Source organism: Apteryx mantelli, chromosome 3 (assembly GCF_036417845.1).
Source record: "Apteryx mantelli isolate bAptMan1 chromosome 3, bAptMan1.hap1, whole genome shotgun sequence".
In the NCBI taxonomy this organism is placed as follows: Eukaryota; Metazoa; Chordata; class Aves; order Apterygiformes; family Apterygidae; genus Apteryx; species Apteryx mantelli.
In genome coordinates, this window is record NC_089980.1 from 22,329,809 (window position 1) to 22,355,946 (window position 26,138).

Sequence of the window (26,138 nt, forward strand, 5' to 3'; positions counted from 1 at the left end):
CAATAGCTGACCAAACGAGAGGAGGAACTTCAGTTTTCTAGCACCAGGGGACAGATAGGTAAGTTTTTAATACAAGCACAGAAGATAACGTCTCCTGCATGAAGTCGTTGGGCCTGGGTAGTGCTTACGCTGTGCCCCCCTGCCTTTTCTTTAAGGTACCACATCTAATTTGCTACTCTAAGAAACAACAGGACTTTAGTTCTGTACCTTGCTTTTGAGACCAAGTCTTTAATGTTTGAAGACGACTTTACTAAGACCCACTAATGTCATGAGTTCTACTGGCTTTCTTTAAGGACTTTAAAAATAGAATGCAGTACACACTCCTTAGCAGTTAAGAGAAAGATTTAGCCCTTCTGCCTTTTTCTGCCTGTCTACCTGAAAAGAAAAAAAATTCCACACCAAACCTCACAACCCTAGAATATCACACCATAGCCATTATAGGCACATGTTTGTTAGCACCATCTATTCTGATTGAATTTAGTCATTTGCCATACGCTTATAAAATTTCACCCTGTAAGAACTGTGGTGGCAATTGGGGGGGGGGGGAGGAAATCAAACTCTGCTTTTTCTTTATATTTAAGATGATCCTAGCAGATCCATACCCTCTGTGAAAGTTGCAGGAAGTCTGGGGTTTGAATTCAGTTAATCGAGATTACTTAAGTATTCCCACAAAAAGATAGCAAGGCAACACACAGAAAGGGTATGTGTATATACAAGAACAGAATCCCACAGCACCTTTTTCAAGCAGTTCCTTATTCATACAGAAAGGATGTCATTAAGCATACAGAAATCAATCTGACATAGGTTGTTCTTCAATTAGAATTTTTTCAATTGCTACATAAATACGAGAAGTAACCTACATTTCACATACTAACCATCAGTCTCTAAGAGACAACAGAAAAGGCCCATACATTCCACAAGCATGCCTCTATGAAAAAAGCAAGCAGCAGGAAAAAGCAAGTAAATAAGTTAAAGCAGAACAGATGTATAACAGTTCTACACTTTTTTTAATCTGCATTATGGATGGACTGAGCCTTCTGGACAGGTTCCTCTTGGTAAACTATAAAACAGAGTTTTCTAACTCAGTGTTTGATTACAAGCTCCTAGAGATGTTATCAGTGTAAAGCTGCATGTAGAAAATTATTTCCCCTTTCAGATATAAGTGTATTGGCTATATTGGTGCAAGGTAGAAAAGTCTGCTTTTGCAAGATGTGCATCCTATAGCGTCCTATCCATAAGGACAGCTGGAACCTTCGGTAAAGGCCCCTATGACATACACTTCAGTGAACATAAGTCAATATGCCACATTCCAGCCACAAGCTTCAGTACTTTTCTTGTGCACAAAATTTGTTTCTTCCCCCACATTTATATAAGAAACATATCTTAGTAAAATGGAGCCACATGAAAAATTATAATTGCAACAGTTTAAGCTGTGCAAAATTAAAGGTTACATTTAAATAGGATTGTTAAGCCTTCCCTGCAGCACACAAGGACATTTTCTGGGCATGTAACAGACATGTACATGACACTTCCTACAGGGCTAATGCATTCTATAGCAACTGTATTTTCTGACTGCATATCATCTAGATACCACCTCACAGAGGAAGCCACACACGACTCTGCATAGGAAGTACTACAACTTGTTCATGATATTAGTCAGTTCATTATAGATGTTTCTGTATGGTGAGCAGTTTGGCTCCAGTGAACCGATCAGTTTGGCTCCAGTGAACCGATCAAGAGAAATCAAGCTTATTTGGTTTTCAGTGATTGGGTTTTTAAGCACACATATAATCATGTATTTAATTGTGCATGAAGCAAACGCAGTTATGCATGAAAGCTGGTTAACATCATCCAAAGAGCACAGTGAGCTTAAACTACGGCAGTGACAATGCTACCTTATCAAGGGAGTTTAACCACCACCACAGAAAGATACTAGTGTACTTTCAGACTTGATGCAAGCCTCCCCCAGTCAGAGAACAGTAGTTGACAGGTTTAGCTGATGTGGTCACTAATTGCTATTAGTCCCAGGCAGCAAATCTTAGCTGAAGTAATACAATAATTCAGGAAGGCTCCCAGTCTTCTGCAGGCAGACATAAGCTCCTTCTGTCTACACTTAAAGCTACCTGAAAGTAGCATAGCCAGTCAGCAGGGCACCAGGTCAAGACTAGTAAGTTGTACCCTTGTCATTGCTTAACAGTTTGGTCTTGGTCTCAAGCTAATCAGACACATAGCTTCTACTCAGACTGGCACACTTGCTCACATCTCTCTGCAAAAGACTGAGGACATATGCCATCATTTAATCACAAGTCACAGATTATGGCTTTAGCCAAGCTACCACACTGAGTAAAGCCACATTTACTGGAACTGCCTTTGTAGAGCAAGAAATTAATTTGGGGACTTGATCTTGCAATCCGCTTCCTCAAAAGGAAGATCATCCATCATACGCAAAAAGAGGAGAAAAATTCTGCAGAGGAGAAAAAAAAAGACATCCATAAGCACATATTACTCGAAACCAAGAAAAATATATGACCTATCAGTCTTTGCACACATGTATTAAGCTGCTGTCTCACTCAAAGTATTATTTTCTTCTTTCTCTTAGTAGTCTTGAATATTAGCCAAGTCAGCCACTGAAAAATTCCAAGTTAGAATTTCAGAAAACCTACACTTTTTCAGCAGTTTCTGAGGAACAGCACATATTGACTTACACACAGCATCACTGCTGATAAAGCTATACTTCTTTGCAACCTGAGCTAGCCTACCTGCTGACATTGCACTGCATCATCTGGACTTATTGACTCAGGCTGGCACTTCCTTAGGGACCTCTGTACTCAACTTCATTGCACAATATATTCAGTGACTACAGAAAAGGACTGGTTCTTATATTTCAGGGAACAGAGTGGTTTTAGAATTATTAATCCGGTCAAGATTCTAATCTAAATGACCAGCACTTAAGCATTAGGCATATTATTTCTGGCAAAGACACATATTTAACTTCCCCTTGCATCTCCACCTACTATTACTCTGGAGCATGTTGAGAGCTTGTAGAGTTTCAGTAGGAGTACTAACTTATTGGTGAGAGCAGCATCCTTTCTTACAGTTAATCCTTGCCGCTCAAGGAGACAGCTGCCATTCAAGAGAAGAGGGTTCTCTCAGGGGCATACAGAAGGGCCACAAATGACAACTGTATCAACTTCCACACAGCATTAAGTTTGTAAAGGTCCTTAACTCATTAAAGAAATCATGGAATATCAGCTTAAAAAGGAAAAAGTCTTTTTAATGATATCAACAACAAGCAATTTGTTTTCTTAGAGAAAATTAGCCACACCAGATTATAAATTCTTAATTTATATAAGAGAGATGATTTTTTTGCTTTTTCATAATCGCCTCTCACACTTGCTGAAAGCAAGATTTCTTTTTTCCAAAGCACTTTAAAAAGAATGGCAATACAAGTGTCACTTCTTAGACAGTTAATTCATCCTATAAAGGTTAAACGCATGCTGCTCATCAGGGAGTTACAAGGTCAATTGAACACACACTGGTTCCTTTTTGTTTACCATAATGTTTTTCCACCATGCTAACTCACTGTTTGGATTGTATATCCATTTATATCAGGGATAACACTAAGTAAATGGTAATACTTGCCTGTACCACCAAGCCCACCTAAAAAACTGTTACTTCTCAGGTTATTTACTCTCAAGTAAATTTGCATCCAAAGAGGTCTTAGACATCTTTGTGCATCTCAAAGCTATCTTTGGAAAGAATGCCTAAGCTGTATGTTTAGAAAGACAGAAAGGTGCGCAGAGTCTGTAGATGACACTGTCAGTTCTGCACTGCTCTGCAATCCTGCATCCATTGGGGCAGATCCCCAAATTGCAGCTGGCAGCAAAGCGCCTGGAACAAGCAAAGCATACAGCACTCCGGTTATTCCCTATTGCTCTGGTAGCCTTCGAAATCAGCTGCAACCAAGCATAAATCACCTCAGCCTTAAGCCACTGTGCCATGGGCAAGCAAAGTTCTGGACGACTTCAGAACATACTAATAAGCTGCACACATGGTCTACAGCTGTTACCATTCCAATTCCTTTATTGCGTTCTTAACATATGCACAACAAGGACAGACAACAAAAACAAGTAATCAGACTTATAACCACATCCATAGAAGGAAAGTCATTTCATATAATTATCTAAAATACCTTACTATCATGATCTTCATACAATTCATAGAAATCATGCAGAAAGGACTTTAGTCTTTTAGTGCGGTTCCTCTGCCATAAGGTATTATACACAGCAATTAATAAGCAATATTCTCCATGTGTATTCAAGTGACCTAGCTACCTAACCTAAACATACTAGAGAGAAGAGAAAAAGAATTCAAGACAATTTGTGACAAAATGTTTAGTAAGAGTAACAAAACAGCAAGCCAATATTTGAAAAAATAAAGCCAAAAACAAATACAGCACTGAGTTTAAGTGAAGTTAGAATTCACATTCAAGGTCATAGCTAGTACCAGGAGGTCCTGAACTGTGGCATGCAAGTTATTTCAATTTCATATGTGGCCTCAACTGAAGAACTCCTGAATTACTAACTTAAGCAAAGAATTTCAGCAGCTAGACCACAGTTCTCTTTTGACTGACAGATAGCAAGCAAGCAAGCAAGCATCACACTGAGCTAACATGTCTCAATTTACTTTCATCCTTGTCACTCAGGTACAAGTCTGTTCTAAAGACAGTTGTTCAAACCACTAGAAGGAGGAAAGAAGATAAATGCAAGCTGATGGTCAGGGGTGGTCTTTAAGTGTGCTGTATCTACATAGCTATTACAGTTATAAGGAGAACTCATACTGATGTTCAGGCAACTTTTGAAAAACCTTAATGCTCTAGTAGAAATTTTTTTTCTTTGTTAAATGACCCACAGAAGATAATCAGTGGTTTAAATGAGATGCAATTTCTTACTTTCAGGTTACTGGTTGTATTTGACTGTGGCTTAGTAGGGGCATTACTTTCTGCTAGCTGTTTGATGACTTATTTACAATAATCATCAACTTGATTCCCAGTTACTGCAGGACAGATATTCACATCATAAACAGGGTCACAGGGAAAAGCTCTGAAACAGCCAGTATTATCTGTGGTTAACTAATCATCAAGAAACACTGGTCAGTGGAGCTCAGTATTACTATGTAATTTATTTGCAACAATAAGCATCTTCAGGTGCTTATCTAGATGCTTTGTCTCTATAATCTTGGGTCAATTCACTTGGACTATTCAGAAAGCTACAGATTTTAAAGTGCCAAGACACTTTTATTAAATCCAGACCTTACCATTATACATAAAACCTTCAGTGTTAAAGTGGATTAATTTGAATACTGTTTGAATCATATCATTTTCTAAAAATATAGCAGATTAAGAAAATCCAGAGACAGTCAAGACATCTAAACATATTTCAAGATTTGCTTAACACAGAACTATAGACCCTAACATCATTTCATAAAAAACACCACACCCCTCAGGAGTTATTATAGCCTTCCTTTTAATCATCTATTCAAAAGCAGTTCTTATCATTAGCAAATCTCTTTATCACCCAAAATCACCATTTTTTCTTGGCATCCTACACAAATGAATACACCAATGAATCTCCCAGGCTGGGATACAGCAGGACTGTCAGGTACCTTGAGTTAAACTATATAATTGATCTCTTTTTTAAAAAAAAAAAAAAAAAGCATTTTTCTACCCATGATGCACAAACTCAGCAACAACAATTCCCAAGATCCTGTTTTTAAGAAAACTTTTCCTCGAAAGCTTTTCTTAAGTCATCTCCCAAAGTTTCTCACTGAAGAGTAAAGAGATCTTCTGGAGTAACTGTTTATTCATGAAAAAGCAAACTTAAAAAAAAAAACCACATACTAGTTATTCCTCTACATTGTGACTTTTTATTCACTGAGCATCACAAAAACAAATCAACAGTGCTGTTCGGGATAAGCATCTAGCATAAAGTGTTATTCTAATAAATAGCATTGAAATAAAGGTATACAAATTCCAGTGCTTCAGAAAACAAATTCATTAGTTGTCAGGAAGGAGTGCTACTTCAAGGCACATAATACAACAGCTGATCTGGCTTTGCTATTTATGAAGGATGAGAAATGGGAGGAATGATGGATTGCAGTACATACAAGGCCAAATAGCCTTGTATGACAGTCATTCTTAGTTTCCAAAGCACACAATTTCTCATTTCTCTAAAAAGTGAGATTAAAACAACAAAGGTTTTGTGTTTACAGAACTACCTCAAGAACAAGAAGTTATTTCCCTTCCTATCATTCCCTCCATGAGGCAAAGAAGGACAACTTGTCAATAATAGCAGCGGAAGGAAAACAGACAACATTATGATACTTGATCTCTGAAGACCACTTGTCCAACTTTGCGAAACTGTATACCAAAAGCCAGAAATGTTGAAAAGGCAGCCCTTACGGAAACGCATATGCCAGTGTAGCCTTGCTTCCCTCAGTTCAGAGCAGCATGTATCAGGCTTACTTCCCCGATTTGCCCCCCTCCTCCCTCCAGTCAAAAAGCATCAGAAATATTGGCCAATTTCCATGTCGAAATATACAGCAACTTAATTTCTTGTGACTAATCAAGACTCGCCTCCCTATAAGGAAACCTGCAAAAATTATTGATTTTTATTTTCATCACAGAAGAGTAAAACTAAGACAAAACTATACACAGCTTGGGGGGGGGGGGGGGGAAGTGCTATGCATCCCTCAATTATAAAGGTTTCCAGGCTTGTCAGAGTTTACTTTAAGACCAGCGTACACCAGGCTTTACTGGTAGTCTTCAGTTTAATTCTGAATGCCATTTCATGCCAAAGGGTGTGGTGGGGAAATGTTTTCCTACTCAAACTAAGGTATGTTCTCCAAACTTCTCAGTAAAGAACATGTAGAGAGACTCTAGCAGTCAGGTTGGTTCCTTTCCAACATTAAAGTTTTAGACTATTTCAGTTTCAGCAGTTCTACCCAAAGACTTTTAATATTCATCTGTTAAACTTCCAGATAATAAAAAGGTGTGCCTAACTGAAATCTCACAACACACTCCACTAACTCACTCAGATTTAAAAACTGGTACCACAGAACTTCTGCACTGTTCATCCAATGATTTTTTATTAAATGAACATTCATGAAAAAAGTCAGTCCCAAAATTTGTACAGTACTGAACACCTTTCATTCCCAGTTAGTTTAGTATATCTATTGACACTGGATGCTCTCCCCTTTTCCTAAAACTTCTTACTTCCAGCAGGTGATTGATCACACTTATTTCAGTTTATTTGTTCTTAGTTCCTTCCTTCAATTTGTCTCATCACTCTTTCTGAATATTTTACTAATCAATTTGTCATTTATTCACAGTATACAGTGTTAGGAGTAAATGATAGAGAACTTTTTCCCATTCCTCATCAGTTGTTTTCTTGGCTTGTCAAGTGTACTGATTTCCCCCTTCCTCTTCAGACCACCTTAGTTTGTCATTGCAAGAAGTAGCCTTTCACTAGAAGAAAACAGCAGAACTTGGGCATGGCATTTTCAAGCCACCAAAGACTTCATCATAAGGGCTTTATTTGCCCTCTCCACAATTTTCTTTACGTTGTACTAGTTGCCCTCCACGTCCCAGTATATGAAGCAGAAGTTCTCATCAGCAAGTAGACCTAAACTCTAATTTTTCAGTATTTCAGTTCAGAAGAACAGCTCTTAAATACTCTTGATACCTTCAGAATGAAGTCAACATTTAAGGGAAACAAAGTTTGATACAGATGAAGTCACATTAATATACAAGCTTCTTTTAATTGCACTGTTCAGTTGAAATGTAGAAGTACTTCAGCAGTCTAACCTTCTACATGTTCACTGTTCCACATGGCTTATTTTGAACAAATATATAAAAGAAAACAAGTGACTGAGTATTTTCTCCTGAATACACAGTATAACAAAAGCTTTAAGTAGTAGAGAAGAGGGGGAGACAAAAAAAAAAAGAAAAAAAGTGTTTCAGCTCAGCTTCTGTCTTGCAGCATTTTTGCAGTGTACTAGGTACTAACAGAAAGAATGCAAGAGAATGTACTACAAATTAAATTCACCACTGGCATGATTCTATACCTACATATTAGACACTGACATTTTGCTTACGAGAGGTATAAGAGCAATCACAATGTAAATCCACACCTTATCACATTCAACAGCCCAAGTAGAATCTGAAATTTAGCAAGTTACACAGAATTCTAGAGTACTCAGAAAGAAAACCATAGTTTAGGATAGGAAGGACAGATTGACAGACTGAATATTCCCATGCATCAAAGATGTCCTAAATGAACTTGGAAAAGTCAGGTAATCTTTTGATGTACCATTTTTATGCAGCCTTTGTCTTCCAGGTGGACAAACTTCTTGATGTATAAGATACAAAAGACCTACTGTAAAGGTCTACAGCTACTGTTGTAATACACCTATTTCTCTCAAACAGAGTTGAAGAGCTCAGCGTCTTCTGATACACATTTTCACTTTAAAAAAAAAAAATCATTCAAAACACTTTTAGGAATAGATGACAGCATTATATGCCTATGAAACTGGCATCAGCAAGTCTGTTAGCTCCTCCAGACTGCACTGAAGAAAACTTGTTACAGCCTTCCCATTTTATCAAAAACAGTTGATTAGTTCCAGGCTACATCTCATTGTGGAATATTACCAGAAAGACTATGTTCTCTTGCGGTCACAAGATTACTCTACTCACCTGTTCATATTGGCCAGCATTCACCTCTAATGATAACAAAAGTGTTGAAAAACTAGTCCCATATCTGCAGAAGTAGGAAGACTGGCAGCAGAGGACACTTTAGTCCTGGTAGCAACATTCTGAGAACAAGCTTTGGCCAAGTAGGATAACAAGATATAGAAAGAAAAAGCAGGAGGAGACCAGATCAAAGTCCCTCTTCTTCCACACGTATGTGGATGAAGGAGGACTAGAAGGCAGGGTTTTTAGAATTATGTTCATATCTGCCTAAACCATGCAGTCTTTTTTTTTTTTTTTTTTTTTTTTTTAATGCGAGTCAGATTCACATTTTTGCCCATCTTTCACTAAGTATTTGAACAAGCCTACTGGTGATGGGAACCCTGACGATAATGCTGCACACACTAAGAAGTGGAGTTATCCAGGCCATGCTGACGTTCCTCAGCCCAAGAAAGCAAGTAGGACCACAAGTAAGAAATGCTATTTTCAACAGAGCCTTCAAATCCAATTTTCTTTTCTTCCTGGATTTTCATAAAGCACCACAACTTGCACACTTTGTTTTTCAGCCACCAACAAGAACAACACTATTTTGCTCAGATTCCCCATAACACTGTGCTAGTTTAGTTTTGAAGACAACATTCATTAGGCACGGCTGCCAGTCAAAGTATCTGCAAGTAAAACTGATGCAGAGAATAGCTATTTTACAAACTTAAAGACTGTTTGGTGATACTTGCAGAATTAGTGGACACTAGTAAAGCTTTAAGAAATTTGTTTTTTTTCCCCTGAAGCACTTCTGTCCCCACATAAGACTGACATCATTATTAACAGTAGGGATTCTAAGTCTCAATTCTCTTAAAAGTAACTTCAAGCTAAGAAAACAGCACGGTTTCCATTTAAAAAGATCCCCCACTTTACTTACCATCACTGTCATTCTTGCTTTTTGTGTCTTCCATCCATGTTGGAATATCTTTCAATGGAACATAATCCCTTAAATACTCTTTGCGTCTCTCCTCCAAGGTCATCTTCAGCAAACGCTCTGTTGGGGGGGGGGGGGGGCGGGAAAAAAAAAAAAAAAAGAAGTAGTTCTTGCAAGCTTTCTTATGTTCTTGCACATTGGCCAAATAGTGACCAAATCAGTGTCCTTGATGCAAACAGTTTCTGTTTGAGAGAAACAAGCATGGGTGATTCAAATAGCTACAAATAATAGGAGCTGAACACACAGTGTATCTGAAGAACGGCATGCACCTATTTCTGGATATCCCAGTTCAGCAAAAAATAAGTGCCTCTTCACTGCTCTCTCAGCTGTCCAAACTTCCTCCCTCCACCACTACTGCACTACTTCTTCCTGTCACTTTATTTCAAGGATCAGACAACTAACAGCAGGTTCACTAAATATGAAACTTATGTTATATATAGTTTTCAGGTATTAAAATATATTCTTTAGGTTCTGTGTTCATAAACCAGAAATTTTTGTAAAAACCCTGAAGAGTATCAAAACCAATATATATTTTACTAAGTCAGATTTACAAATGCCAGCAGGGAGAAACAGGGAGAATGGCACAGAATTAACAAAGCAAGTGTTAACATATTACAAAAGAAACTAGCTTAAGCAAATCTTACATGATTTTCTAGACTCTTGGGGAAAAAGGAAAGATTTTTGGTTGGTTGTTAGTTGTTCTCCAAGTTATGTAAGTTTAAAGAAGAGAAATCTGCTGTCCTTTGCTTTAGACACTTCCAACAGCATTTAACCCCATTTTGCACCAAAAAACAGTAGATTTAGAAAACACTAGAATACATGTTACCCAAGAGTAAGTAATACAAGTATGCAAGTTTGACTGACATACTGTGGTTGATGAGAATCCCCAAGTGTTAGATAAGCCCACTTCCATGCACCATTTATAAAAAAAGCACAAAAAGGCCAGCAGGAACCAAATACACTTAGTTTAAAGCACTGTAAAAAGGAACTCAGGTTTAAGAAAAAGTAAGTAGCATGGGTTAAGCTTTAAAGCTAAAAATTTTTTTGCATGCTAATAACACAGAGTTATCACACCAAAATACATATCGATGGTTGGGGTTTTTTTTCCCGGAGAAATGTTGAGAAACAGTCACCATTACTTTTTTTTGTTTTTAATATAAAAACATTTCACAAAAACTAAAGCCTCATAGTTTGTACAACTATGACAGCTACTGCCAACTTCACTCTTCTTCAGACTTTGCTATAAACCAGCTAAGTTCCAAGAAAAAAAAAAAAAAAAAGTTAGTGACCCAACACTACAAACAAACCCAGCAGCAGCCACAACTGCTGTTTCTACCAGCTTCAGCTAAATCCTGTTCACTGGTTAAGACTTTTTTTTTTTTTTTAAATTACAATCACAAGCCTGTTTACTTCTCCATCTCACCAAGCAGGACAGATATGCTCAGAGGAATCAGAGGAACACAATCCGTATTTTTCTTCCCCCCCCCCCCTTTTTTAAATGCTTAGTATTAGCTTTGCACAAGATGTGTCCTTCCATAAGGAGGAAGGAGGGAAAAATAGTAGAGCACATTCCATGCACCAATCAAGCTTCTGTACACATTTTGGCAGTGGCGCTGCAGCTGAACCATAGTGACACATTAATCAGTCAATACTTGATAATTCAAGTATTCTGAGGGGTGTGGGGGAGAGAGGTAGACCAATATTATATTTGACTTCTGACATCCAGGACTACATGAACACAAAGAGTAACAGTATTTTCATACCAAGTTGAAGGAATACTGGATGAGTGGAATATGGAAACTGCCTCTAAGACCAAACTTTTCCCCCTCCCCCCAAAAAAGTCACTTTTACCTTTTGTTTTCCAAAAAAAAAAAAAAAATCTAATGGTGCAGACTAATCAGTATAGTCCAAAGGCAGATCCTGAGCAGACTCCCATACCAAAATATAAACATTTTTATATTTTTGATTTCTTCTTCAGTTGGCAAAAAAAATAAAAAAGAAAAAATCTCTCTCCTTATTCAGGCTTGATATCTTAATTAGTTTTATTTTTGTAAATATCCAATGTTATTACAATTGCCATTATGCATAACGGATATGCACTTAGCTCCACTGCCTAGTCTTCAGGCATGCAAAATACAAGATATTTTGCATGCACGTTAGCGGTATTACAGAAAAGCAAACCTGAAGATATTAGATACACTGCATCTGTGTATGTGCACACATGTATGCATCAGCTTTGAAGGAGTAACCAGCACAGAAAGTTTTTACTACTGTCTCCCGAAGAGGGTACAAAGTCAACACCCTGCCTTCAAAAAACACAAGTTATTCTCTATAGGAAGAGTTTATAAAACTTGACTCTGGCAAGTCAGCAGTGAGACTTTAAACCGAGTTTTAGTTGCACACAAGTCTCCTAGAAAATGCTTCTAATATCTGTAGTTTCCTGCATGTAGTTTAATGAAGTGCTTTCAAAGTCTGCAGACAGACCAGTCTCATGCCCAAGATTCTGAAACCAGCACTAGTTCTGTCCTTATTCTGTTTCAATGGTTCTCCAGCAAGATCCACCCTGGGAGAATGTGGACCATTTCTCAATTACCACAAAAGTAATTAAGGAAAGCAGCTTATTGTCAGTGGGTTTGAACGATTTAGCAAGCTGCACCTCTTTTCCTCCTCTTTCTTAAGAAAAAAACCCCCACACTTTACAATACAAAAGGTTACAAATGATTCCTGTACTCAGAACTTTGTGGGAAGAGCAGAACTTGCAGGTGCTATTAGTTTTACATAGGGTTGAGAACACTTGGGAATGGCAGAGACAGACCCAGCATAAAATTTGTTTTCAAAAAGAATCTGGGAAGAGGGAAGGAAGCTGGGCCTCTAAAGTTTTGACAGGTAGTAAAGAAAATACCTGGTAAGAACAGTCACAGAGGGCTACAAGGTGAAGAGCAATGCAAATGATAATGCCGAAGTTTTCCTCACTTGAAACATCCAGGGCCAACTTCACCACCGTAACGCTGGAAAGCGGTTACTAGAGCAGAAGACTGGCAAACACTGTTCAAACTCACCAGGCAGACAGGTATCAAGTTCTGGCTAGCTAACACTCAGAAACATGCTTCACTGGACAAAACAAAAAAATTTCATCAGTGCTCATGAGCTGCAATTCGTGTTCGCTATTCTTACCTTACCTCAGAGGTGATGGCTTTCACTGTACTGATAGAGACCATCATCTTCACAGCAGACTAAGAAGATGACAACATATGCCTGCACCTCAGCTTTTCCAACTTGCAGTCCAGTCCCTTAACTTGACCCCCTCCTTACTGAGGGTTCAAGTGAACCTGCCAGTCTATAAATTCACACTTGTCCCAGCCTGGGCAGAAGCTCCCCACGGGAACTGAGACAGTCACAACCAGCAGCAGGACTGAAAGAGGCAAGTGGGAGCAATGGAAACACTCACCAGAACCTTCCATAATCCTTTCCCCACCTGCCCCCAGTAAAAAAGGCAGTATTTTAGAAAATAACAACATGCAGCACTGAAGATCTCCACAAGTTAGTAACAGCTGACCACATATAAAAATATTTATATATAAATGTGTTAAGGAGAGTTAACTGCATCTTTTCTGTTGCTGAAAACACAAACTTAACTACGTGGTAGAAGTTGCTTGTCTCACCTGAACTATAGAAACATTCTTTGCAAGACAGTTCTGAAAGAAGACAGTAGGCAACATAACTCACTTCCAGATTTGTGTTTGACAGAAGCTAATCCGTTTATTAATTCTTTGTGCTTTTACATTTTTCTTTAGAGCTGCATATTTGGTTTCTGCCACAGACCAAGAGGATGAGCTCTCTCTCTTGAGTAGGTCTTTTGTCTTCTTGACTTCAAATATGCATATCATAGAGATGATGGAAGAAAGAAAAACAAAAATACACCAGTAGATCATACTTTAAGTTTTGTTCTTCATCCTCATGTATCTCTGAATTATTTGTAAGAGTTCCAGGCTAAGTCAACGCTAGTTTTCCTGAAACGATTTCTACTAGTTGATGTCAATAATATATTTTTGTTGGGTCAATTACTGTGTTAATAACTGCATTGTTTTCCAGATGGTCAATACAAAAGACCGAAATGGCAAGGTCAGCATAAAATGCTTGTGCCATGCTGTCTGTGGAGATGTCAACTTTCATGTTTGGCCTTGGTTTTAAAAACACGATAGCACTGGCAGGAAGGGGGAGAAGGAAAAAGTTCTTTAATAAAGACTAAGACTCCAGAGGGGTGGGGGCAGCAAGTACACTATAGCCTAAATATTTCCTACTGGTGTAATCAACACTGATTAAAGAACTCACAGGGCACGGCATTGGTAATACAAGTAAGCCATTTTTCCCCATAAACAGCAGAAGCCGTACACATTCAAAAAGCAAAGGTATGTTTTGATTATGCGTGTACCTTCCAGCAAATACAACTTCTCCTTTCCCATCTAAAATAGGAGTTCTTCCATGCAGTAGTTTTACAGCAGAAATTCTTCACAAATTGAGTTATTTACCCACGTTGGAATTTTTTTTCCCCTACTTTTTTAATACTTACAGCCTTCAGGAAAAAAAAAAAGAAGAAGAAGAAAGAAAGAAAGAAAGTCTCGCAATAGTGGAGTTTGAGAAGGGAGTTTAGGAAACGCACCTCCCCCCCAGGCCCGCGGTGCCCCTCTTCCACAGGGGCCGCCCCAGCGAGGCCGGCCCGCACCTGCCCCCGCCCCGCCTCTCCCAACGGCCGCGGCGGGCGAGCAGTCGTTACGCCCGTTACCACGCGCTCGCGCAGCACGGCGGCGCTCCGACCGGCAGCGCGAGCCGGGGGCAGGGGCCGCACGCCGCCCCGGCGTGGGGGGATGGGGCAGCCCCCCCGCCCCGAGAGCCACGCTCTAAGTTGTCCCCGCTACGAGGGAGCGGAGAAGAGCCCAGCGGGGGGGGGCAAAACACACCGGGGACGAGAAGGGGAGGGAAAAAGGGCGCGCAGGAGGCAGGAGCCGGCGGGAGGCCCCGGGCGCCGCCGCCCCGCCGGGGCGCGGGCGGGCACCGAAGAGCCCGGGCGAGGCGCAGGCGTTCGCGGCAGCCCCCCGCCACCAGGCGAGAGGGACCCGCTGCCGGCGCGGGAAGCTGCGGGCGCGGGGGCGGCGGCGGCGGCCTGTCCCGCCGGAGAGCAGCCTGCGAGGGGCGCGGGGCGGCGGCGGGAGGACTTTGCCCCGGCGGCGCGGCGCGGCGCGGGGGGAGGCAGCAGTACCTTTCTCCTCCCGCCAGAGCTTTTTCCGCTTGTTGCCGGGGTACATGGTGCTGTGGCTGGCGGCGGCTTTGAGCTGCAGGTTCCCCAGGCTCACAGGAGATGGGGCGGGGAGACGCCGCGCCGCCCGCGACCGCCGGTACCGTGCGCTGCTCGCCGCTGCCCGGCTCCGCGCCCGCCCGGCTCCGCACGGCGCCTGTCAGCTGGGTCACGCCTCGCTCTAACCCGACACCCCCGCAGCGCCCGCCCCCCTCCCCGCCGCCCGTTGGCTCCGGCAGCCGCCGCTCAGGAGCCCCCTCCTCCGCCGGCCGCCACCGGGCCCGGGCCGGCTAACGCGGCGGCCGGGAGGGGCCTTAAAGCGGCAGGCTGGTGCGGAGAAAAGCGCAAAAGGCAGCTCGCCTCCCGCCAGGCCACGGCGGCCACCGGCCGCCCGGGGGTAGGCGGCCTGGGGGCGAGCTCCTCCGTGCGGCGCCTCGCCCCCGGGCGGGGGACACGGAGCTCTGCGCCCGGGCCGGGCTGCGGGGTGTGCTTGGTGCGACGCTAGCTCGCCGTGCGCGGCGGCAGCGGGCAGGCACCTGCCTCGCCGCCCGGAGAAGAGGCCCGCAGCGTCGTCCCGCCGCGCCCGGGACTGGGCCTCGTCCGGCCGAGCCGCTCGCCCCGCCCCGCCGGGCCAGGGGCGGGGCAACGCTCGCTCTGCTTCCGGGTTGCGGGCGGTGCCGAAGCGCGCGGCCGGTTGGCCGGGGGGGGGAAAGGGAGCGGTTGCTAGGCGACGGCGTGGGGACCAGGCATGGCGGCGGCGGGTCCTGGAGAGCCCGGGGCGCGCGCGGGCCGCGATGCCGTTGAACGGCGCGGGCAGCCCGCGCGCGGTGACGGACAGCGCGCGCCGCCCCTCGCGGCGCCGCGGGCGGCGGCCTGAGGGCAGAAGCGGCCCCTCTCCGCCGGAGCGGGGTCGAGCTGAGCAGGCAGGACCGTGGGACGGTTTGCTAGGTAGGGTGAAGGAGGGGGAAATCGCTTCAGCATTAACGGAGTAACGTCCCAACGCTTAGATCCAGCTTGGCGGCTCTAGAACAATGCTCTGTAATGATCCAGGCTATGTAATGACCCGGGTCTAAGTGTTTTCAATTTAAAACTCATCCTGGACTGAAAACTTGAAAAAATAAAATCAATAACCTAAACATTGCGGTAGGGCTAGTACAGTATTAAAGTACTCAAACAGAAATCAGCTGAAGAAAAGTGCAATTGTCTCATTGATTTTCTTTGCACACATTGAGGTAAGTGGGAAAGTGAGTAGTCTGTAGAAATATTAAAAGCAGTTTTTAAAATATGTGTTTTAGGCATAGGTGCTGTGTCAATATTCTAGGCAGGGGTTTTACTGAGTATATGCACTTTAATCTCATTGTACTATTGTTTTGAAAAATCTAATTCACTGCTACAGACATACACCCTGTACAAATTCCGTTACTCTTGAAGACTGAAAGTTGATGAAAGTTTATCCCAGCCATTTGTGTTCACTTTTACTGTCTTTTTTTCTTACATAGCTGTTGCCTGCTCGGGTTGCAAGCACTGCAAGGAAGAGTTTAGATTATTTTTTTCTGTGTATATATAAAAACTTCATGTAATTGTGTAGCCATATGGATCCTATTAGCTTAATTTGCACTACACATGGACATGAGGGCCCTTCTTCATCTAGGCAAATGAATCTTGGCCTGGAACAAACTGGGTGCTGGCAGATGCTTCTTCCGACCTCCATAGGTGTTACCAGAAGATTAGTATGTCACATTGCATGCTCTGACCATTAACTTATCATGTAAAGTTTACAAACCAACAAGCACATCTTTAGATATAAAGGGTATTTCACAGTGTGACTTAGACATGCCTTCTGACTTGAGTCAAACATACAAAGTTGCATCTGTCCACATGAATAATGTGTCATTTGAGTTAAATCATACAAATAGAGTGGATCTTACATATATCTTCAGGTTAGGAATGGGCTTTCCTATAGTGATACATTCTTTTGCTTCACCTGTAACCAAAAAGGTGAGACACAACATAGCATATCTAAAACTTTCTCCTCTTTTTAATACTACATAAAAAAGTATGGATTATTTGGATGGACTTTGTCTTTCTGCCAGTACAATTTTTTTAGTAAGTAAGCTGCTTATAAAACCTTCAACAAGCAAAATGAAAAAATCAAGTGACGTGACATAGAACAGTGTTAAAAGAGATATTGAGCCCTGGTATAAGTGCTTGAAAGCATCATGAGATAATTACAAATTACTTCTGTTTTAAAAGTTACAGAAAACTGCCATCTTCCTCCTAAATATATATGAAAGAGACAACCTAAGGTAAAACACTTTACTGAGAAACTGTCTAAAGATATTGCATTGAGGGAATTAAGAGATTATAGATTTGTAAACGTGTAAGTAGCAAGTCTCAACTTTCACAGTTAAGCTGTAAGACTGTAAAAGTCTTTTCAGTAAAAATACAGTCTAAGTGTAATTGAAGAGTACAGGAATAGTTTATGCTTGAAAGAAAAAAAAGATACTTTTTTTTTGTTAATGACTTTCCTCTGTCCATAGATTTATTTAACAGGTTTGGGGAGAAACACAATTTCTTTTCTGAAACTCCTCTTTATTGTTCTAAGTTCCAGGCATTTCACTATTTAGTCTATGCCATAAGGTTTGGGTAAAAAGTCATGGGTATGCATAGCCCACTCAGCCCAGGTATCCTCTTTCTGGCCAACCAACAAATACAGAAGACTTTTGCCTCAGTTTTTCTGCACTCTCCGGGACTGGCCACATTGCCCGCATTTTGCAGACAGGTTGAGTTTAATAGTTGCCTTTTCACCTCCATGAAAGAAAAATTAGTCTTCCCCCTACTAGAATTAATTCTCTTGTTCATGGGTTCAGTCTGCCCTGATGGAGATTTTTCCTTCTCTATACCAAGGTGCAACTATGTAATCCTGCTGTGCAGCAGGTTTCCTTAGCCAGTTCTCTGCCAGTTCTCTTCAGCAGTTCTCATCCTTAAAAGATTCTTGACCATCCTTTTTAGTTCTCTTTTTGCCTAGACAGAACTATCTCTATTAAAATTTTCCATATTTCGTACTACCACTTGCAAATAATCCCAGTTCAGCCCCCTAATATTCCTTCTGTATTCTCTTTTCTCAGCAGTTTGAGGCTTTGTAGCACCTTGATGTTTTCTATCAGGTTATGTCAGGAAGGAGCTATTTCATCTTTGGTGAAATAAAGCCACTTTCACAGAGTGGGTAACCATTTTACACAGAGAGTGATCCTCTGACAACCTGGAAAGGAAACACAAAACAGGAAAATGCCTTCACCCCCTGTGCACTTTGTGTTAGATCCTATAACAGTTATAATTAATTTAAATGTATTGTATAAAAGGAAAGGTTGCTTTTAGAAGGGTACATTATCCTCTATTTTCACTGTTTTCTTGACTTCTTCATTTTGGCCAGGGGATCTGCTAGCCCAAGCAAAGTTTTGTGATTCTGATAATGAAAATGTGAGAGAAGCCAACAGGTAAACAGGCATAAAAGAGATCTCAGTTCAAATCAGGCTTGCTTGTTTGATGTAGAGCAGGTATTTGAACCATATTCTAGATCACTGCCATATTTACTGACTTGTTAAGTATTCTGGAGCCCTGTGGGATCTGTTCCAGGTTTTATAAATTGATGTTTATTGGACTAGAAGGGGAGAGAGAGAAAACTTAATTCTCTTCCCATAAAGGGCATCTGCATTCATTCTTCAATTTCATATGTAAAAGCAGCTAAAACAGCCATAATTTTGGGGAAAAAAAAACATTTTAAAAGTACACTTTTACAAAAGGAAAAGATTATGAAGCCTGATATTTATGCCAGGACCAAAATGGAAGAAGAGATAAAAGAGGGACTAAAACTTTTTTTCAAGCTAAAAATAAGAATGTTCAAATTTTCCAGTTCCAACAAGAATAATTATTGCTTTTTATACTTTTTTTCATAGTTGCTCTTGGTACAATTGATTCCACTGGAGCAATAAGAAATTGTGTCACTGACTTCATTATGAGCATGGCTTGGCCTTTGCTTTTTGTACTTGTTGATTCTGGAATCCTTAAACCTTCCAAAGATCGCTGATCCTCCAGGTCAAGTAAAATCGTAAGTCATTTACCAGCTACCTTGGGGTAGGCTTTCCCTGCTGTTCCTGAATAGGAACAAAACATTCAGCTTTGTAGATATGAAACATGAATAATCATTCCACAGCTGTCTGCAAGCATACAATTCCCACAGCCAAAGCTAGAATAATATATGGGAAATGGGCTGTTAGAAAGGCTGTTTGGGGAACACACCTAATTTCTTTACAAAGAAAGAAGTTTTTCCCTGGTTGAGTATATGTAACATCTACCATGGGTGGATTTTGAACTAACAAAGGCACAAATATATCAGACTTTCTGTCTAACAAGTTTGTGGCTCTCTGTCAGCAGAGGGAAGAAAATGACCACATGACAAGAATAATAATCCTGGTCCCTGGATGCTAGCAGCAGACTAACACACTGCAATGACAGCTAAGGAAAGCAGGGAAAAAATGTCTTTTTCTTTCTGCAACAGGGTAGCAGGCACAGGGGCATAACACTAAATATATATAAAAATACCTTTTATTTTCCTTTTTCCTAACACTGAGCAGAGATTTAGCCTGAAGTGGTAAGTTTGCCCATTGTTACCAAGCAAGGAATGTCTCCCAACAGACAATGTCTTGATAGTGGAGTGATGCTTAGACACTGCTAATATGTATAACACACAATACAGTAATTAACTTCTTCCTCTAGGCAGGCACTTAACTGTCCATGTAAGTCTACGAGATTGTTCAAGGATAATGCTAGATTTATAGCAAAGTGGTAGACTGAGCATGAACAGAAATCACAGGAGATTTTAATGAAGAGGAAAGGAGGAAAAGTCCACACAAAACCCACCAATGCAACAAATAGCCAGAAAAGTAGGAGCAGAATCACTGGGACAGAAGCATGGAAGCCAAAGATAGTGATCTTTGAGAGAAGCAATCAAGAGAAGCGATCAACAGTATCAAATGTAGTCAGAAAAATTGTCTAAAAAGCAGTATTTCAGTATTTTGATGAAAACCAATCAGCTAAAGAATAGGAGATTAGTTTTCCAAAAAAATTAGTGAGTTATATTCACTGTAGGCTAAAGCAGTGCTCTGAAGGCTTAAAATGTTCTGTTGAAACAATGAGCATGAAAATGTGACTGATGATAGGAAAGTGATATTATACTAATGATCTGGATGTATTTAGTCCATTAAAGGCCTAGTGAACACACTTGTGACATTCTATGGAGGAAGACAGAAGTGGGAAATGTCCATAAATAGTGTTTAAAAGATATGTGGCCTGAAGAGAATATATATTTCTACCAGTGGTTGTAAAATGAACATTTAGCATATGGATAAAGTAATGACCAATTAGAGAGTTCCTGTTAGAGGCATAATATGAAACATAAATTAATAACAAAATGAATAATGCACTATATAAGTAACAGAATAAATGTACCAAAGGAGAGCTACAGCTTAGATTCTTTGAATTCAGCCTGCTGAACTGTTGGGCCAAACAAACGTTAGGGCACCTACACACAGTGTTACGATTGCTCTCAATCATCTCAACCAAAATAAAGAAACTGTCATGACAGATGCCACACTGGGGGAACCCAACTGGGGGTCAGTCATGGTGTGGGGTCCTTGGTGCGCCTGAAGAGCGAGGGCCAAGGGCAATAAGTGAACTGTGGAAACAGCGAGCAACAGCTGTATACAGAGCTGGTGATATGGGACCTATGCTGGACTCCAGTACCTCCAGAGACCTCTGCTTAAATCCAGGCAGAAACTCTTTTTCCGGTGTGGTGCTTCGGTCATTCAAATTCTGTTTTCTCCAATATGATGACTTACTCTCAGTTGCATACCTAATGTACCATGCTATTCTAGGTCCTTTATTTTGTCAGGGCACCGCACAGGCTGACAGATCCTTGGGGGCCGGGCATCAGGAGCTGCAGGTGCTCCCTGGGCCAGCAGGGCAGGGCCTCGCCAGCCAGTGCCCCACTGCCCCACTGAGGGAGCAGGACAGGCCAGGAGGCAGCCCCCAGCCCCCAGCATCAAGCACCTCCATGGGGACAGGGACCAGCTGAGGCCAGGACAGGCAGTCAATCCAGTTGAAAAAGCAGGTAGGATCAAGAGACATCTCTTCTGAAGAGGCAGAGGAGTGAAAGAGCTTAGTAAAGGGAGAGAAAAGAGAAGGCTCATGGTTGATCTGAGAAGTAGATCTTAAATGAAGGATGAAAATATCAGTTACTGGGGAAATAGAGAGGACAGGAATGGAAGTAGGTCATTCCACATGTTGCTGATCTTCCTGAGAGCATTTGCAAAATTCTGTGCAAAAGAGAGAGGAGAGTGCTTAAACATGGCAAGCAGATGATTTAGAGTCTTTCATTGAGTCAGGTGCAAGTGGACTGAAATGAATGTTCATGAATACAGCATGATGCAGTGCCAGACCCTACATTTGTAGATTTTGAACTGAGCAGTTCTGCAAGAAATAATTCAATGTTTAAAAAGAAGCAAATGTATCGTATTTTCTTCATCATGAAAACAACCATCAGAAGTTGTTGCCACATAGATCTATGTGTACAGTTTCAAGTATTAGGAAAATAGTCCTACTTGATGTACATGTATGCACATTTTGAAATGCATAATTTCAGTAGCTAATAAACATAAGTGATATACCAATAATAGAGCAACAGAAAAATATATAATTAGATGTGAATGATTTATATTTAATAAAAAATATATTTTAAGAGCCATTGTTCTTAAATTCTAAATCAGAGCTTCCTTGTGTAGCAGGCGCAAGTGTGTTATGCACAGGCTGGTTGATTTCAATGAAATCCTGTGCCAATGCACAGTTCCACAGCTGGAAATTCTAATGCAAACTTGTGGCCTGTGTACACTAAGCATTAAGTGTTACCTTCTGCCCATTCATATCACTTGGTGAAACTGCTTTGAGTGTCTTCATTGGTCTTCCACAATATTGCTGATAAAACATCACCTTTTATTAGCATGTCTTCTTTCAGGTATGCTAATATTCATTTGAAACATAAAATGTACAACATTCATCTTTTTTTTTTTTATGTTGAGAGTTGTATCCTATCTTCTGAACTTTCAAGCTACTGGGTCAAGTTTCTGTTCATAAAGTTATGCCCAGTGACAGGCAGAGAGGGAGTTAACTGACTGTAAGCATTTGATAAATTGTTATAAAGTTAACAAGTACCTGTAATTTCTCTGGCTTTTTGCCTTGGGCAAATGAGCTAAAGAGGAGTCAAGTTAATTACAAGCTCAGTTTGTCCAGCTGGGTGACTGGAGAGAAAGATGAAAGGAAACTCATGTGTTCCTTACAGTTTTTTTGATTTTAATGCATTTTGTCAGGCAAATACATTTTGGTCCATCAAATAATGTGGTAACTAAACTATTCAAACAGAGAGAAAAAGAATGTTTCTCTACTGATGATATGTTTGTTTATATGATTTACTATAGATATTCTTTCATGTGTAGTCAGATTCATAGTATTTTCGCTTAATATCTTTTATCCACTGAGGTTTTATTTGTATTTAGAAATGATCTTTAGTAATAGTAGAGAAATAAAACACTGATTCAATTAATTTAGAATAATTATTCAAATAATAATAATAATTTAATTTAGACATGTTCTTAGGTGGGGGTTTTTGACCACTAAGATTATTAATTTTATTTTCTAGTATTTAGGTAAACACTTGTCTTTATGTGATTTGTTAGAACATCACAAATATTTTTGGAAGAGAAATCTATAGATTGAAATCAGATCTATTTTAAGGTAACTATTTTGAGAAACTGTGTTCCAACACAATAACTCCCTAATGCAGTTCAGCCTTGTAATCTAAATGAGAGTAGAACCTGTTCCCAAGCTTTGTAGAAGTCCTAAAACTTAATAGTGGTTCAGAAATATCAGTCTTGATCATGTATACATGTGAGATTGATCTATTTGTTAGTTAATCCAGTTGCTACCATGGTGTAACTCAGTTCTGCAGTTACTGTTTGCAGTACTGCATTACTGCAGTACTAAATGTTACTGTTCACACAAATTTTATCCCATGATCAAAATTCACATTTGCAAAGACAGTGAAGAAAGAGCTTTTCAGAGGTTCCAAAGGAAACTCAGAGATATGAATTCTTATGTACAGAAGAGGAGCCAGAAAAAAGACAGGAACATTCACCTTGGGCTCCCCTCTGGGATCAGTGTCATATGCAAGAGATAAAAATACAAGAAAAAACAAAAGTTGATCTAGACTGAAACTGTCTCCTGCTCCAGGAACTATTCCTGCTGCAGAAAGGAAAAGAGGAAGAAAAAAAAAGTGTCTCACCCTAGATCTGAATCATAGGAGTAGGGAGTGGAATGCCAAATTGTCACCCTTGTCCCAAGTACCAGAAAGTTTGCCATAGTTTAGATGTTTGTAGTTCTGATGGCTGTGCTTGCAGAAGTTTTTTCAGGTCTCTGCCAGTGGCTGCTAGCTACCATTTAGTCTTAATCAGTCTGTATCAGAATGACCTAAGATATATTCTAGAAAGCACCTATTAAAGGGGAAAACTTTTAAGCAGAAAAACACTTTTCAGTATGTCCCTTAAAAATGTGGAATTCCTGCTCAGCCTACAATGTCCTCAGTAAAAATGGAGACTGAAAGCACAAATAGATTGAAAAAGTCAAACTGACCTCAAAAGAAAAAAAAAACAAAAAAAAAAACCCCAGGGCTTAACCATGTGTTCAAGCTTAAAGTACATAAAAATAATTCTGTTGACTTCATACACACTACTTATGTACCATGTGACCATTGGGAGCTTGACCCTCCACTGGCTATGTACTACTTTCTTGTAGTCAAAAGAGTCATATCATCAAGTGGCTTCGCAAGCACGGAAAATAATTAACTCCATTCAGGCCTACCAGAGAAAAACATGGTATTAATCTGCAGTAGTAATTGATATATTTCCTAAATGTAGAATTCCTTAAATGAATGTTGCTTCTTTCTTTCCAGAAAAAAACCCAACATCCTGGCATTATAAATGGTTATCTGGGGTGCCTATAAGAAGAGAAGATGCATTTTGTTCTGTAAGTTCCTCCACTGTCACTGTACATGTCCACATCTATGCTTCGATTTGTGTTTTAAGACTGCAAGGGGCAGATGAGTGATTTATTGCACATGCTGTGCCAAATCCCTGTTATCCAGCTGAGCAACTGGGACTAGAGCTGGGAACTAATTTGTTGCTAAAACAATAAATGGGAGCACTTTTAAAAGACATCTAACGTTCACTGTATAAAATTACACTGAAATGACATTATAAAAAAAGCTTTCAAGTGTCAAAAATGAAAAAAGGTCATATACTCTCCACTGAGAAAATATAGAACTCACCAGAGGGTACATTCACTTTCATTATTTAGCTATTTTATCTGTAGTGTCCTTTACAACAACTTTGTAACCAGACATTAAAAAAGAGCTAAGAGATGTGGTTCAGAGTTGAAACAATGAACACTGAGAGAGCAGGTGAAAGATATAATAATTATAAAGACAAATCAAAATTTTAAAATTATATATAGTGCAAAGCTAATACAGAAGTTAGGCCATCCTGAATGTAAGTTGTATACATCTTATTCTTTTTATTTTAGCAGATATGCACGCTTTTAGCTACTGCATCATCAAAATCAGTGGAGTTACACTGTTAAAATAAATGTTTCGTTCATATGCAGCAAGAAATAACTGAATTAATTTTTCAAGCATTTGCTTTTCCATCCTTTTTTTTTTTTTAACCAACACTGCCCTCTCTTCATGGTTCTCTATTTCTGTTTGATTCTGTTGTTTTAAATTCAGAAATTCCTGTGTACCTTTTGTAGAGTAGAGGCAAGTCACTTCTCAAGGCACACTTCAGTTACAGGAGTACCTCAGCTAATTGTTATTAGTGAGATAGTGCTTGTGATACCTACGGAGTTATAGCTTGTACAAAATGATGGAACTGCAGACTCCCTTCATCCAGAAGGGTCCGTGAGAGGTCTCTAGTCCAGGCCCCTGCCCAAAGCAGGCTCACACTGAATTCATGCTGGGATGCTCATGGTTTTGCCCAGTCAGGTCTTGAAAACCTCCGAGTGAGGGCAGAGAATTTGCAGCCTCTCTGGGCAACCTGTCCCAGCTTCTGCTGGATTTGCTGAAGTTTATCAACAGCCCTCTTGTACTTTCATCACTCAAATTTTATAAAATATTTTAGAGAATTTCAGGTCAATCAACTGATGTACAACACCACATGTAACTATATGAGTGTATCGCCTTTACCCTTCTTACCGTACATTCATTTTGCTTGTCATCTTGGACTTCACACTAGATTACAAGTCTTTCAGGACTTGTAGGACTTTCAGGAGCTTTTAACAGTGTGAAAGTTTATCTATCTTTTGTTTATATTTTTCTTTTATCTTAGTGCAATATACCACATATCCACTTTGCTATTTTCCTCTCAACTAAATTGTCCTAAATTATTTGTTTGGTCTGAAGGGAGAAAGGTAACATCAATGACTGCTTTACCTTTGATCACCTGGTCATCATAACAGTTTAATTTGTGCACACTATTTTTAGTCTAGTTATGCTGTATTGTTTTGCAAAAAATTGTTTATAATTTAGGAGTAAAGGTAAGTAAGGAGTACAGGAGAGTCATAATGTCTGTTACTCAGGCTAAATGATGGTAATTAAAATGTCCTCCTCATCAATTGTATTTGATTACTTTGTGTTATTAAATAGCAAATTACGGTATTATTGACACTACAGTATGTAATATAGTAAATAGGCTATTAACATCATAATTCTTTTTAAAAAAATTAAAAATTAGGAAACATTAAATATTTTTGTGTTTCATGTAATACATCTGTGTGATTTAACCCAGAATTCTAACTTTCATTTTCTGTACTATTCATCACCTTTAGCTTTAATACATGTTTTACCTCACTACAATATTTTTTGTCGCTAGTATATTAATGACTTTTCTTTCCTTAATGAGCTAAAAACAATTCCAATATACATGTTAACAATAATCCATGATTCACAAGTATTTCCTGATCTT

The 26,138-nt window shown here is 40.1% G+C and overlaps 1 protein-coding gene across 1 annotated transcript in view; it reads right to left on the minus strand.

The window, feature by feature from the left end:
* MACROD2 (mono-ADP ribosylhydrolase 2) overlaps positions 1 to 15,182 on the minus strand; it is a 903,624-nt gene extending 888,442 nt beyond the window's left edge. The window contains exons 1-2 of the mRNA XM_067292887.1: positions 14,980 to 15,182; positions 9,666 to 9,782 (exon numbers count right to left, since the gene is read on the minus strand). Of these exons, the coding sequence (XP_067148988.1) occupies positions 9,666 to 9,782; positions 14,980 to 15,025 (163 nt within the window). The 5' untranslated portion in view covers positions 15,026 to 15,182. The remainder of the gene's footprint in view (positions 1 to 9,665; positions 9,783 to 14,979) is intronic.
* Positions 15,183 to 26,138: the final 10,956 nt, after the last annotated feature.